Source organism: Pristiophorus japonicus, chromosome 13 (genome assembly GCF_044704955.1).
Source record: "Pristiophorus japonicus isolate sPriJap1 chromosome 13, sPriJap1.hap1, whole genome shotgun sequence".
Classification (NCBI taxonomy): Eukaryota; Metazoa; Chordata; class Chondrichthyes; family Pristiophoridae; genus Pristiophorus; species Pristiophorus japonicus.
This window is the reverse complement of record NC_091989.1, coordinates 125,050,858-125,066,482: the sequence shown is the minus strand read 5'-3', so window position 1 is coordinate 125,066,482 and position 15,625 is coordinate 125,050,858. Positions and strand designations below refer to the sequence as shown.

The following is a 15,625-nucleotide window of genomic DNA, read 5'->3' as shown; positions in this document are numbered from 1 at the left end:
TGATGATGATGCCTGTGATCAAGTCTCAAATGTGCCGATTGATAAAGCAATCAATCTTTGTCAAGAATTAGTTCACGCCTTAGAGCAACAAAGCTTCATAAGTGAAGAAGAAATACTGCAGGTCTACAGAATTTGGGAAAGATTAGTAAAAGAAAAGCCCAAATTATTTAAATAAACAACAATATTAAATATCTTTCAAAAGATGTCGCAACAGAAGGCCCAAGACCTATAGCGTGCAACTACACCAGTAGTTTCCACATTAGATAATCCGATTGCTGACCCATCATCAGCCCCAGACATCATAACTGAGCTCTCTACCTCAAGCACAACCTCCAGCCAATTGTAACTGTACCTGTTTACTTTTATTCTGTTTAACAAATAAAAGCCTTCATTTACTGATTTATATTTCATAACTTAACTGTTTTACAAATAAAAACCTTTATTATATTTCATGCTTTGAGTACTGTACATTCCTTTTCAAATTTGAAGATGGTAGCAAAAGATACAGGCCAGGAAGCTTACATTAAAGGGTACTAAGTTGCAAAAACAAGAGAGGAAGGCTTACCATGCATTGCGAAGAGGCGAGGACTACAAGGCCTGCGAGAAGAAAAACTACAAGATGACGTCCAAAAACCGGAAATATCGCAAACTGGACATTTCCGGACTCGGGATGCGCTTCTGCGGTTCCGAAATCCGGAAAAACTTGGGCTCGGGCAGTTCTGGACTTCGGACATCAGAAACACATTCCGAAGTCCGGAAAAACATGAAAACCGGCTCGGCTTAGGCCCTGAGCTTGCAGGATTCGGGAGGTTGTACCTGTATGATGATGTTCTTCAACTCCAAACTCAGAACAACGCTCCATTCTATCAGTACAAATTTTTACACTTTCTGCACCATCCATCTTTATAACCACTTGGCGTCAGAGTATCAGTTTAGTACTGAATTGTGGCCCATTTTTGTGCTGTGGGCTTGCACACACAAGGAATGGAATTGAGATTTTCCAAACTTTGGTTTCGATAGTCCATTCTAGCTAAAGTCCGAGAAAGGTTGTACGATCCTGCCCCCTTTTGTTTCTTAGAATTATTCTAGATTTTATCCTAGTTAAAGATGTTCTAAGTACTTCCCCACTTTTTTTAAGAACAGGTAATATACTCATGAGAATCTGACTTGACATTTTTACCAAAATTACTTTTGAGCGTTTTTTTCTATAAAATAGGTGGCTTGCTCTGAAAGAAAGGTACTTCCCTTAAACATGCCTTCCCCTTTAAGTGCAGTGTATTTTTCAACAATAGCACTTATGTAATAAATGTAGGATTTTTCCCCTCTTTGTTTAAACTTGCTTCTAGTTACCACAAAATTAAATTTGAACTTTTAACAAAAGGAAGTCATTCCCAAACAGACTGAAATACATTTTTAGTTTCGATCAGCAGTTAATGGCACTCACTGATTAATTTGAGAAGAGTTGCTTTCCAAATCACAAGTACCAGTTCTCCATCTTTTGAGTGGCATTTCCAGCCCCTGTAAACTTCTTATAACCCACTGCTAGTCTGTTCTTGCTGTTTGGTAAAGAGGGATGTGGGACATTATGACATGAAATAACTGGGTGATGAACTAACTATGGTACTAGACAAAAAAGGGTTATCCATCTGTTACCCCTCTCCAAAGTATCAGAGATACAGCTTCACTTCATTTCTACAGGTCGTATAAGCGACATGGCCAGGGCAAGGTTTTGGTAAGCTTTTTCCTCATTGTTTTTTCATGCATGAATTATTCACAACATTTGGGCAGAGGGAATGATGCTCATTTTCATGAAACGTTAACCCTTACTGAGGAAAACCCTTTTTTTTGTATTAATGGGCCCAACACATAGATCTGTCCTAGATCAAAAAGCAGATATGGAAAGAATCTATAATTTTAAAATGTCAGCACAAAAGGGTCTGGCTTAGAATACTGGAGCTCCAACAGTTTGTTGCAATGCTTGTTGAGGCGCTAACGGGGCGGACGCCTCAGCAGCGCTGCCGCATCCGAAGGGCCCTTCTCTCATTTAAAGGGAAGGGCCCACGCTGCCGACTCTGCAGAAGAAAAAGGGACCTATCTGGACCACCAGGGAGCGGGGGTGCCACGCGATCAGCCCGGCACTGAAGCAGAGTGCCGGGCTGAGCAATCCCGGCCAGGACCCAGCGAAGAAACCAGAACAGCAGCGGGAAAACAAAGCCTCATGAACTACATCGGAGTATTGCATTCAAGGTGCGGCGGGAGATTGTGGCGGAGGTGCGGCGAGCGTTTTTGTGGCGGAGGAGCAGCGAGAAATCGTGGCGGAGGTGTGGCAAATGAGGGTACAGGGCCCAGAAGAGCCGAGGGCCCAGTGGTAGCACGGGCCAGCCCACGCTGCGATGTGTGCGCACTAGGTCCGTGCAGCAGAGCAGGTCTCCAGTCATCCTGGTTAACCCTTGCCACTGGATAAAGGCCGAGCTCTGTCAAGCCCGTGTGGTGGCTGATGTGCAACGGTCAAAAAAATCTTCCACCCCCTCAATTGGAGTTCAGGACTGGAACATCGGGTCCTTCATTGAAACATCTGTAAATTCATGTGGAAGCAAGTCATCCTCGTTCAAGGGACCACCTATGATGATGATGATGCAATGCTGTTAACTCTCTCTACCTTGAAGATTGAGAACACCAAATTGAAATGTTTTTTCCAACTGGTGACCGTTACTAACTCCAATTTGACTATGTTAATATTTTGAGATCACCAGGGCAGCGTGGTACCGGGCCTGCAGCCTGGAACCCAAAACTGAGTACCACACCAAAATACAGGTAGGGAAACCAACCTGAGACTCGCCAAAAAAAGTAAGATGGCGGGGCGCTGGAGACCTCCCCTTTAACTTCCGCCCCGCGAGCGGATGTCGGCCAGCTTTGCGACCCGCGAAGCTGGCGTTAACACTCGCTCGCACCAGCCTCGCAGGTCGCTGGGCAATTTCCCCCGCGGGGTGGTAAGGGATCGGTGCGCACAGCACATCATTGCCAGTTGCACAGCAGTACCTCTGCACATTCCCTGACAATTTCCCGGCAGCTGGTAACCCTCCCTGGCCAAAAAGTGGCTTGCACTCCCCGGAGCTGCTAACGGGCCTCTGAAACTGGGGCAATTTTGCCCCCTAAGTATTGCAATTGATGGCCAAATGTATACTGTACTTGCTATCAAGGAGCAAGATTTGAGGCTACCTAGTAAGATCAAATACAGTGCCCATTATATGGGAAGCCATTTGCTTGGTACCAATATCTACAGCTGCTGCAAGGGGTGAACGCTCACATCTTTGTCAAACATTATTTATCATCCTTACAGTTAAAAATGGTGCAGTTTATATGTTGCTCAGTCATTTCCCAAAGGCAGCTAGTACTTGTCCCTGTTGAGCAATGCTGCAACATAATTTATCCATGCTAATCAGCATGTAATGAACGAAACTGGCGCAAAATAATGCTTAATTTTTTAAAAATGAAACTACTCTGCTTCTCGCTTCACAAGAGGAACAGTATATTTGCGGATATTTTTGGAATTAAAATTCATTTCAGTGACAATGAGAATTAAAGCTGGATGCTTGTGGCAGTTGTGCAAGATGAGGTCATGTGGTTTCTTCCATAAGTGTCTTGCATAGTACTGTTACAGTTAGGGACATGGGGCTCAATTTTCCCCAGTGATTTGCGCGTTTTTTTTGAGCAGGCTGCTCTTTTTGGCCTAAGTGGGGAAACTGTGGTTTTTCAAATCAATTTGCACCAGCGTAACTCAGTTACAATTTTTTTAGGTCAGTTTTTTTTTCAGCCAAAGGGGGCGTATCCAGCCACCTACGCCAACTCTGGCCAATCAGGGAACTTTGGCCAACGGAGAGTTACTCCAGTTGTGCTTAGGCCAGCGTATGTGGCCTCTGCAAAAAAAACCTTCCGGAGAGTTAAGGAAATCGGCGCAGGTAAGGAAATTGGCGCAGCAGATGCCCAGCCACACTAAAAGAATTGAAAAACACTTAGCAGCAACTTACCTCTAACCCCACCCGAAGGCTGTCCGGTCCCATTCTCGGTCCCCGGTTCTCACAAGAGAGAAAGAGAGAGAGAGAGATAAACGGGGACTGACATTGGGACCGGACCAGTAGAATGGGACCGGACCGGCAAGCCCTTCGGGCGGGGTTGGAGGTAAGTTGCTGCTATGTGTTTTTCAATTCTTTTATTGTGTTGGGAGTTGGCTGTATGCTTCACTTTGCAGCCTCAGCTCGCATTGTGTCCCTGGTTACCATGGCAGCTGATCTTTTTGGCGCAGATCAAGGCTCCACCCCCAAAACTACAGGTCAGGTTACGCCACACCAAAATGAAGAAATCCAACGGGGAAACTTGGAATATTTTTTTTTGGTGTACTTAGGCCCCAAAAAATCAGGCGTAACTCTTCAAGTACGCCAAAAAAATGCTTTGGAGAAAATTGAGCCCTTCGTGTAGAATTCCTCCACATCAATTTTGAGGGAAAAAAATTTAAGTTTTGAGAACTCTACATTTTTCGGGCTTCTCTGTAAATCTTCACTTCAGCCAAACTGTACAGAGTGAGAAAAAATTTCTGAGACTGAAACCTAAATGCATTCAGTTAAATACATGTCATCTTATATTCCCACTAATCATCCTTGGACCAAATAAGCAAAAGAAAATGTGCTTCTTCTTAAACAATAAGAGTTGGAGATTAAAACACTGGCATTCAGATCTTCTGGTGTCTATAAAAGAAACTGATCTGGAGAAGTAGTGTAACTGTGTGGTGTTTAGTAGAGAACAAAATGTCCAAAATTATGAATTAGCCCCACTGAAAAAATGTCTGCATTCTATTTAGTTCAATTTGTAACATGAAGAAAATAATTTCCTTTAGGGATTACAGGATGTAGACAGGGAGCACTGCATCATGCAGTGTTTGAGTGCTTGTCGAGGTTCTCCATACTCATATCCAAGGTCATTTTACATCTTCCACTTGGACATATTGTTGCCAGTTTTTGTTACCCCACCTCTCACTCAATTTATGTAGGTACACTGGTGTTTTGTTTGAGGTTAGTGCCTGTAAGGAATTGTTCTGAAGGAACCAGGTTCTCTAAGATCGTTAGCGTTTCCCACCGTTAGTCTTCCACAGTTATATTTTGGGATAAGGTATTTTCAGAGACAAAGTTCTTTCTGGACTTCAGCCTCATGGGTGATGGAATATGCAGATGCAGTTGTTGTCTAGAATCATACATCTGTTTTTGTCCCTCCTTTTAACTGAAGCCATCCTGCTGCACTGATGGTGCAATCCACTCGAGGCAGTGCACCAACAGTATGAGAGGCATTTTCTAGGTTCTTGCCACTTATGAGGATGAAGCAATGGCAAACGCTGTTTGTCTTCTAATAAAAAAGTTTATATGAAATTGTAAAGTACCTTTTAAAAGTAATTATCTTCTGACAAAGCATTTCTTTGTATTCATAGAAACATTCCGCGACTTTGCTCTGTCACATCCAGAGTATGCCAAGTTGTTTACCACATACCTTGAGCTTCAGCGATACAAGGCACTGCAGACAAAAGACAAAAATGAACGTCCAGAAATACCAAATAAAGCACACCCAGATGCCGTCGATGATAGTTTAAGTAGCTTAGACAAAAAGGATGACTGAGTTCAAATTACTGTTTTGTATTGTGAAGAAAAGTTACCAAAATATCTATTTTGAGGTCCACCAGGATTGAGAAAGTTCCTGTCGTAAAATCTGCCAGCTGTTATTTTATTATGGTACAAATGAATGGTGTCTGCCATTTAATGATGCTTCATCCTGTAAATATGTTGAGATTTTTTTAAGCTAACTGCTCATAAAATGGCCAAAATATATTCTGGACATTTTAATTAAATTGCAGCTTTTTAAAACGTTAATACCAAGTCAAAATCTACTTGTATGTCTTTTGTTCATAACAGCAGCAACAACTTGCACTTAGTGGAAAGATTGTAACATCAACACTCCAAGATGCTTCACAAAAGAGAAATAAGTGAGGAAATGGATGGTGAGGGAAGGGTGGCGGAAAGTTTGGCCAAAAAGATGGATTTTGAGAAGGGTTTTGGATGTGGAGAGGCAAATAGAGGGGTTTATAGAGGGAATTCCTGAGACCAGGGCTCAGGCAGTTGAAGGCTTTGCCATGAACCGTGGGACAGATAGAGGGAGAAAATAAAATATATTAATGTTCTTATTCCTGAGCTATGCTATTGAATTTGCAGCATTTTTATGACTTGCTATAACAAGTCCGGATTGGACATTTATATGAAGCTCGGCTGGACCAAATCAAACATAATTTGTACATACTTTACCTCTGAAGTTTTAATTTGCTATTTAATGTTTCAGCTGTAATGATATTGTGCCTTCTACTATGCAAAAAATATATAATCAAATTATAGCAGGTTAACAACAAAAATTAATAATAAACAAATTCCTTCTTCCCTTCACACTCCTAGGGTTGCAAAAGCCAATTGCTGCCCTTGCTGAGGTGAGTTAACTCAGCACAGACTGAGAATCTAGCCTGGAACCTATTAGTCAGTCTAAATTAGCACTGCACCACACAGTACCTTTACCCACTAGGCCATGTTGGAACCCATGTTTTCTCTTTTGCTACAATGTTAAATAAATTATATTTTTTTTGTCTCTTTATTTTTCTTGCGTCCTCTCGTTCATCACAGCAATATCTTCCTTTGGGCATTCCATAATGTGCATCTCATGGATAGTGATAGAAATAGGAAACCCAGCTAATCCACAGCCATGGCTCACAGGCCTCTAAAAATAGCCCCCCAAAAATCAGAAATTCTCAGTGAAAATAAACATGTTTTCTCTGAGCATCTGTGCACACTTTTTTTTACAGCACTGCACCCAGGCTGCCCGAGTCAGAAGGTTCTCCAAGGCACTGTTATAGTTTTTAACATATTTGGGTAAGACCGATTTGCCCCTGAATTCAGATTAAGAACATTTACCTCAGAATCAAAGTTACAGAGGTCTCACATCGATAGTCTCTCACCCAAATTTAGTGTTGCCTTACCTTTATTGGGAACCCAAGAAAAAAAATTTTTAGAAACAAGAATAGCTATTTTTTAAACCTGTCCTTTTTTAAAAGCAAAGAGGGTTCAAGCACTTTGTGTTTGTGATATATTAGTGTGTTTATATTATATAAATAATAACATTTTACATATAAGTTAATAGATTCTTGTCTACGCAACCTAATTAAAATTTTAAAAGGTAGTTAAAATCCTTAAGTCATGATTTTCTTGAACAACCCAAGTGCCATTGTACCACTAAAGTATGACATTTTGGAATGTTTTCTATATCTTTTTTATATGCATACTTGTAGAAAGAGAAAACACATTTACAAGATATTGTGACTTTTTTTTTTAAGTTGCATATTATGGATTTTACCCTACATTTAATTTGCTAGAAGAAAAGTTTGTTAAAATTTCTTTCTAATCCCCAGGTTTGATTGAGTAAATTTCTGCAATATCTACAACTACACCTCCATTAGTCAATCCTGGCCAACTACATTCCAAAAATGCTGGAGGAAAAAATGCTCCATTTTTATACCCATGTTAACACCCGATATTCTTCAATTGAATATGTAGAAAATTGTTAGATGTAGTTCCCAACATTCAATGTACAGAATTATGAGTAGATATCTTTTTGCCTTGTTCCTTCCCTTCCCTCTTCCCATGCCCCTCCCCACCCCATCACCCCTCCTACATTCTCTGACCAAGAAACAAGCTGAGACTACCTAAAATTATTTCATTTTAGGAATCTTGCTGTCAGTGTTGATTTTCAACCCCTCAGCACCAGCCCATTGATTACTGCAAGTTACATCTCAGTACTGTATAGCAGATATCTAGCTTCATTGCATTTCAGAAGAGTCCATTTCAACCATCTAAATCAGTTAATTCCTGTCTTTTTTTTAATCTTAGAGAAATGTTAAGTGTGCACTGTTCTCATTGGTCAAAATAGTATTGTCATTTTGATACTCAATTGAATCAAGCTTGATTGACGATCCTAATTTCAACAGGAAAAGTGTTGTAAAAGCATAATTATATCTCCAGTTCATTTCTAAATCAGAGTATGTCAGCAGGAAAGACCTTGTAATGGGTGTTGGTGCTGCATAAATTCACAAATGGAGTTTTGAAGGAACCAAAAGACATTACTGAACAGCTTATTCTACTATTTTTGCTATTGAACTATGGAAGACTTTTCCTACTGGAGAAGTTGATAGAGCTAAAGACTATTCAGACAACTTTCTTATACTTATATGTATGACAATATTGCTGTGTACTTATAGTTCTGTATTGCCTTGTTCCTAAATTTCTGAACATATGATTTAAGTGCAAATAAATACAGTGATAATTTTACTCTAAGTGTTGTGGCTTGAGAGGGTCATTCCTGCATTTGAATCAATAGATGAATTGAGAATCCTACACAATTTTTCCAGTGCACTGTTACTGCAAGATATGGTAATTGCTAAATGTGGCTTTGCAACCTTGGATGTAAGCTGAATCACAATGATGTGGGAGTCTGGTGCAACATCTGAAAGGTAACTGTAAAAACCTGAAGTGTAACATATATGCAATTAAATTAAAAGTCCAACATTTGTGATGTAAATGTGGATGTGCAATAATTTACAATTGTGGTGGGTGTATCTGCTGGAGAATTTTTTTTAATATGCTGTATGTTTTTTTCAACCTGAGTCACATGGTTATTGTGTAATCTATTAAATTGATGTCTCTTTCAAACAGTTAAAATATATTGCAGAATATACACAAGTTAAATATGCTGACCTTTAAACTCGCAAATAATCTTGGATCTGAAGGCTAAAAATATTATGTTTCTCTGACTTATGTTGTACTGTTTTGGCTATGTGATTGTAAATTCTATTGGTTTTATGATTGGTGCTCTGCATTGATTGGACATATTACTAAGACTCCTAGGTCTCTTTCAACTTAATCAACAGCGATTGAGTTCCTGTGGCCAGGATTTTACGAACTTAGGCGGATCCCGACCCCACTGTTGGCTCCATCCTGATCTGGAAAATGAATTTCTCGTGATAGGGCTTGTTACACCCACCCAGCATGTTTCCCGGTCAGTTAGAGGAAGTAGGTCTGGTGACATCATTTGATGATGCGTCATCAGCCAATTTCCTTAAATGGACCATGTCCAAATTTATTTTTACATTTGAGCATTGAGGTGCAGCAAATACAGACAAAGGCACAGGGCTGCACCCAAGTGCGCTCACAGAATGCAGGGAGGTCCTTTTCCATTCCCATGGGCAGAAGAGATCTCGCCAGGAGATCAATGCAGCCTGGTAGCACAATGCAGAGGAGGGCACAAGCGGGGATGTGGTCAGGAGGACCTGGGTGCAGTGCCGCAAATGTTTCAATGATCTCCGATCAGGGAAGTACAAAGCCACACTCAATCTCATCCTGCTGTGCCTCTCATCACATCCCCATCTCACTAGCCACCCCTCACACTCACCTTCATCCTAGTGCAATCATACCAACTAACAACACACAAGGGTAGGCACTTGGGTGTTTTATGCAATGTTCATGTAAAGTTTTTATTAATATGTCAAACATTGAAACTTATTTTCAACATTTTGCATTTTTGGACAGATTTGTGTGCACCTTTTGAAGTGGCTTAGTGAGTTACAGTGAATTGCGAGACACAACGGTACCCCCGCAATGGTCATGATTGTGAAAAGAATGACTTGGGCAATGTAGGGATGCTTTATGGTGTTGGTGTGAGGTAGTGCCAACCTGGTGCACCACGTGACAGCCAGGGTGTACAATGTCAAGTGAAGTAAATCTGCCCATGGTGAGGCCATCCTGGGCAGCAATGTGATCGGGTGCTGATGCCCTGTGTCTTGTGTAGCATCAGTTGATTGCAGAAAAGGTTGGTGGTGTGCCTGGTGCTGCTAGTGTTGGGGCTGGTCGTGGTGTGATTCTGAGGACCAAGGTGAGAGAGTATAAAGGGCACCCATGCTGTTGGAATAGATGGCAGGTGAACTAGAGATGACCGATGCACTCTGTCGATGGTGAGAGAGGTAATGAGGTCAGACTGGATGGAGACTTGTGTAAAGACTTGCAGCATGGTGAATCTGTTATGGAAATGCAGCGAGGAAGAGCTTGTGACTGAGGGAAGATATCTCTGTAAGGTGGAAGCTTTTACTTTACATTTGAAGCTGTCAAGGAATCAGCTGGAGGAATGGCCACTGAACTCTCACCTCAGCTTGACGGTCATGGTCCACAACCAGCATGAATCCCATGGGCAAGCTGTCAAATGCAAAAGGTAAGCTGAAAATAATTCTTAAGTAGCTCTAAACAAGCCACTAATTATCTGAATTGGGTCCCCTGCTGCTGTGTGTCTGTTCTGCTCAGCGCTGACAGACCCGATATTGGGAAAGGCACATGACGGAAGGTTCACAGTGGAGTCCCAGCCCACTGTGTTTAAAAAAAAAACACTTTCTCCAATCGCACCCACTGACCCAACACCCACTCCTCCTCCCGCCCCGCAAAATTCCAGCCTTTGTCCCTGGTTTGTCCCTCCAGAAATTAGTTCAAAATGGAACAGATGTGATTGATGGTGAAGGATATCTTTTTTTATTCTTCCTTCACGTCTAATTAGGCATCAAAGAGAGGCATGTAACCAGGCTATTGCCCCATTTTCCTATATTGCTATACAGTGTGGGGGCAAATAGGCATTTTTCATAAATCTCTTCGTTATGGACTTGTGTTACTGAAGAGAATTCCTAATATTTCAGAATTTAAAAAATATGTAAACCGTTTAATGCACTGGTGAAAATTAAATATTGCAATGATATTTTACTATGCTGATTTAACCTGCTCCTGTGTAAATGTATTTTTCTGAATAATTTCTAATATAACTTAAAATTTGAAGTCTGTCAGTGTGGTGTCTTACAGTTTTTTGGATAGATCAGAAGTAGATTCTGGCATCCAATACAATTTCCAGTCCCTAACTTAAACAAGATGCGATTCATCCTGTGGCATGCTGTCCCATTTACAATTTAAGTAGGAGGGATGTAGTAACACCAAATATGGGCTGTAATCTGGTACTTCAAATTATCTCTAAGGTTGTTTATGATTATAAAATACATCAGATTGATGAAAAATGTTTGATTGAGGCAAGTTAGTATTTGAGGTAATTTACACCAATATAAATTGAAAGCACCTCATGACAATATACCTCTTGACATTTGATTCCAGAAACTTTGTATTCAATAAGAAAGCAAGATTGAACACAACTAAAGGGAAAGCCAATGGAGACCAGGGAATGATGTGGTCTACGGCCCTGAATTTGCGGCCCCTTTGGGCATGTATGAGATGTGCACACGCCCGTAGGGGCCCCACAAGTTCCGGGTTTAGGCATGCGAAGCGCACGTGCCTAAACCCACAACTTGCGATCTGTCAAGAATCCTCTTAACAGATCGCACACATCCAGAAGTAAAGAGCCTCCGCGGGCGGAGAGTTGAGCTATTTGCCCAACTTCTGACCAGTGAATGTCCTCGAAATTCTTACGAGTGATAAACGCAGGCGAATGGCCTGCTTTTGTCAGCTTAAGACTTTTAAAGGATAAAAAAGACGTTTTTTCAATAATTTAAACATTTAGGGCTGGTTTTTGATCTAAAACTGCCACCACCGGATTACCACCCAAAAAACCGCTTTGATTAAGATTGGTGGAAAATTTATCAAAAAATGGGGGGAAAATCCGCCCAATGGGAAAAATCGGTGTTCCACGTGGGTTCTCGGCAGAAAACGCGAAACTGGTCAAATTCAGTCATATTTAGCAAAATTTAGACCGAAGCTACGAGTTGGACCGAGGGAGGGGGGAAAAGCACACTAAATATTTTTCAAAAAATAAAAAAATCAGAAAACATTCACGGGACCCTTTTCCAGTGAATCACTGCAGTAAAAAAAAATTTTAAACTTCCACTTATCTTTTTTTGCAGGGTTTCATACCTACCGCCGATCGAAGGGCTTTTCCGGCTAGTTTCTCCTCAGCTTTTTTTTCCTTCTCAACTACGGATCACCGCTACCACCAAACTCAGGTGGAACCGGTTTTTTCAGTGTTGCACACCGGCCGTCCGCTCCCCAGTGGTATTTCAAAACCACCAGCGATGCACTTTGATGAAATTAGCACCGGGTGGTTTTTCAACAGAAAAGAGGAATACCGCCGGAAAGCACAATGGAAATGCTGACCAAATTCCAGCCCAAAAAGTAAGTTTCTTTTTAGACCCTTTAAAATATGTAAATTTATTTTTCAAAAAATTAAATTTTTGTTTTAAATAATTAATGTTCCATATTAATATTCCATATTTAATCATTTTAAATGTGATGGCTTAAAAATATATTTTTTAAGTGTTTGTATGTTTTGGGGGCTATTACCATTCATATTATGGTGATTCTGTCAAAACTTAACTCACCAAGTATGAATCGGAATACCCCTACTTAGAATGGTTGGTCCAGCCCACGTGATAAGAACATAAGAAGTAGGAGTAGGCCATACGGTCCCTCGCGCCTGCTCCGGCAGGGATGCGTGCGAAGTATTTATGTCCCTGCAATATGTGGGCTTCTATGCAGGTCTTCGCGTAGAGGCCCAGGACCACACGTCTCCAAACCTCCCGGACCACCAGGTAGATTCGTAGAAACTTTTCTGGTTGGAGGCATCCACCTGCAAGTTCCACTGCAATTTCTGGGGCATTAATGTGTTGGTGGAGGTGTTAAAGCAGTATCTAATAGGAGTGAGAAGTAAATGGATCCACCAGACTCCAGAAGTTTTATAAGACTATACCAACTGACGTGGATTAGATAAGATGACCTTTACACATCATGTAAGTAATTGAAATTAGTTAAACAAGTGAGAGAGAACAGGAAAACTCAGTGAAGAGAAATGAAACAATGATATTTAACTACCCTAGACTGGATGAGAATTGAAACATTAACCAAGGAGGTAGCACTTTAGATTGACTGACTAATAAAGGAAACAATGGAAACTCGAGCAGAAATTGCCTTATTGCTGCAAATGGTCAATAGTCTTAACAATAAACTTGATTTCCTTGAATGTTGGGAGGCTTTGAAAAAAAGATGGTGAAAGGAAAAGAGCAGAAATGGAAATCTAATTACTGTAAACTAGTATCTTTTTCTCTCAAGGATTTAGATTTTCCTGTTTCACACCCACACAAAATGTGCTAGCTCTTGTCCAGACCCAAGAGGGCTGGAATTTCCTATCTCATGTAATTTATATAGTTTGCCCCCTGGCAGGGCCTACAACGTTTGGAAGGGACAGGAAAGTCAGAGCTGCAGCTGCATGTGGAACCTCCCGGGATCAAAACTTTCAGGTTGCAAGTTTAACTGGAAGATAGAGGGCATGACCAGGTAGATGCTGAGAGGCTGGCTAGAGAGTCTAGAACTAGGGGTCTGTGGGGGCAGTTTTGGCCGAAATACTTTAGGTGCTATAGAGGTGGCCAAGATGAGATATTAAGCTGCAATGTCGGTTTAGTGCAAGGTACCATCTTGGTAAAGGAGTTGAAGCCAGCGCAAGTAAAGGCCACCTGGATGATTGTTAAGAGGCTGATTGACAATTAAATTGCCTGCTTGCGCTTATTAAACAGGCTGCACGTCATTTTGGTGGATAACGCTTCATTCAGTGACCTAACAATGACCAGCTGAACAAGAGTAAATAAGTCATTGCTGAGAATTCAAGCTCTACCTAAAGGTATATTGTTCACTTTTATTGTTCACTTGCTGGAGATTTGAAGAGGACTTTTGAAACACAGTGGGAGACTTTCTGGGATGCTTCAAGTCTTCAGCAACACTATTATCAACATTTATTCTGGAACTTCTCAGGACTTCACCCAAGAAGAGTGAGTGCTGTGCTACTCTACCTTATTGGACACCTTTATAGGAGTTACCAGGAGAAAGGGAATGCTTGATCACTGGCATCTTGCTAGGATTCCCCCTTGGTCTGTAGGAGGAGGAGATGAGACCAGGCAGAGCAGCACCAGCTGCTGCAGGAGAGAGGGACATCCCTCCTCCTCTGGGCCTCCTCCACCAGGACCCAATGCCGTGTCCAAGAACCTATGCATCCTTTCACTTGATCCCCAAGCCATCCTGAAACCTGCCACTGTGTGACAGCCAGCACACTCCACACCTTCAGTGGAAGTGGGTGCGTGGAGCCCACATATACTGCCCCACGAAAATTGCATCTAATCAGCACTTGAGTGCTAAAGCTGCAGGTGTCTGATTTAACGCCTCCATACAAGTTCAAAATATGATAAATTAGGACCAAAATTGTGTGCTAAAACCAGACGTGTCTTATTAGCACGGCACCCATTTAGTGCCTGTTTTCACCCTTTCACTAAAATAACTCCCATCGTCTCAGGATAAGGGTCAACCATTTAGGACTGAGATGAGAATTTTCTTCACTCAGGATCATGAATCTTTGGAAATCTCTACCCCAGAGGGCTGTGGATGCTCAGTTGATGATCAAGATTGTGAGTGATAGGTTTTTGGGCACTAAGGGAATCGAGGGATACAGGGATAGGGTGGGACTGTGGAGTTGATGTAGAAGTTCAGCCATGATCTTATTGAATGGCGGAGCAAACTCGAGGGACTGTGTGGCTTACTCTTGCTCCTATTTATGTTCTTATTCCTGCCTAGTCTTGTAGACACAGATCCATTTTATCTAAATGTCAAACACCGGTTCAGGTCAAATTTACTGCCTTACCTTCTGTCAACTAAATATCACTGACGGTGTTTCATTTAGTTGGCCTGTCAGATCAAGAACGGGTCTGCCAGTATTTAGCAAGGTGCTCTTTATCATGAACGTTTACATCACTGGTTGCTTTACAGCCAGCTGTGCACCACTGCATCAAGCAAGTGATAGATAATTTCTTTGTCATGGCAAACACCTTCACCAATCTCGCCATGGAAACCAACCAGCAACCTAAGAGAGTCATGCACCTCTTCCATGTGACATGTTTCCCCAAAATATCTTGTATTGATGGTACACAGTGGCCATACAACCCTGCCCCCAACTTATCCACCCCTCCCAATCCCTTCAAAGGCAAAGTTCTGACCATTTCCATGCGCACCTTTCGAACAACAAATTTAGATTTTAGAATAGTAAATCGTCTGTGTTCAGTGGTGTTGCTCTGAGATGTACTCAAGCTGACCTACAACATAGGTTAGCAGATTAGCTCAGGAGGAAAGAAAGCTAAATTTAGGTTTCTGTGGCGTTCAAAACTACCTACAGAAATTACAATATTTCCTAAAAGGTATAAGATATTGGGCCAAAAATTGCAGTCAGAGATGTACCTCCAGAGTATGCCTCTGATCTACGAAAGGATTATGCAGCTAGCTGACCGCAGAAAGGCTGCGTAAACTTGCGGCCTGAGGATGCGAGGCAGAGGGCAGCATAAGTGCCAGCGGATCCCAGGGATGCAGGCGGTGCAGAGGGGTAGCTTGGGATCAATCCTCCAATCAAAATGCAGAATTTTCTTTTAATCATTTCCAAAGGGAATCCTGGAATGAGATGTAATGGAATCCCAAAATCTAAT

The 15,625-nt window shown here is 41.6% G+C and overlaps 1 protein-coding gene across 1 annotated transcript in view; it reads left to right on the top strand.

Annotated features, from left to right (window-relative positions):
• lpcat2 (lysophosphatidylcholine acyltransferase 2) overlaps nt 1–8,411 on the top strand; it is a 108,413-nt gene extending 100,002 nt beyond the window's left edge. The window contains exon 14 of the mRNA XM_070897989.1: nt 5,477–8,411. Coding sequence (XP_070754090.1) covers nt 5,477–5,661 — 185 coding nt within the window. The 3' untranslated portion in view covers nt 5,662–8,411. The remainder of the gene's footprint in view (nt 1–5,476) is intronic.
• Nucleotides 8,412–15,625: the final 7,214 nt, after the last annotated feature.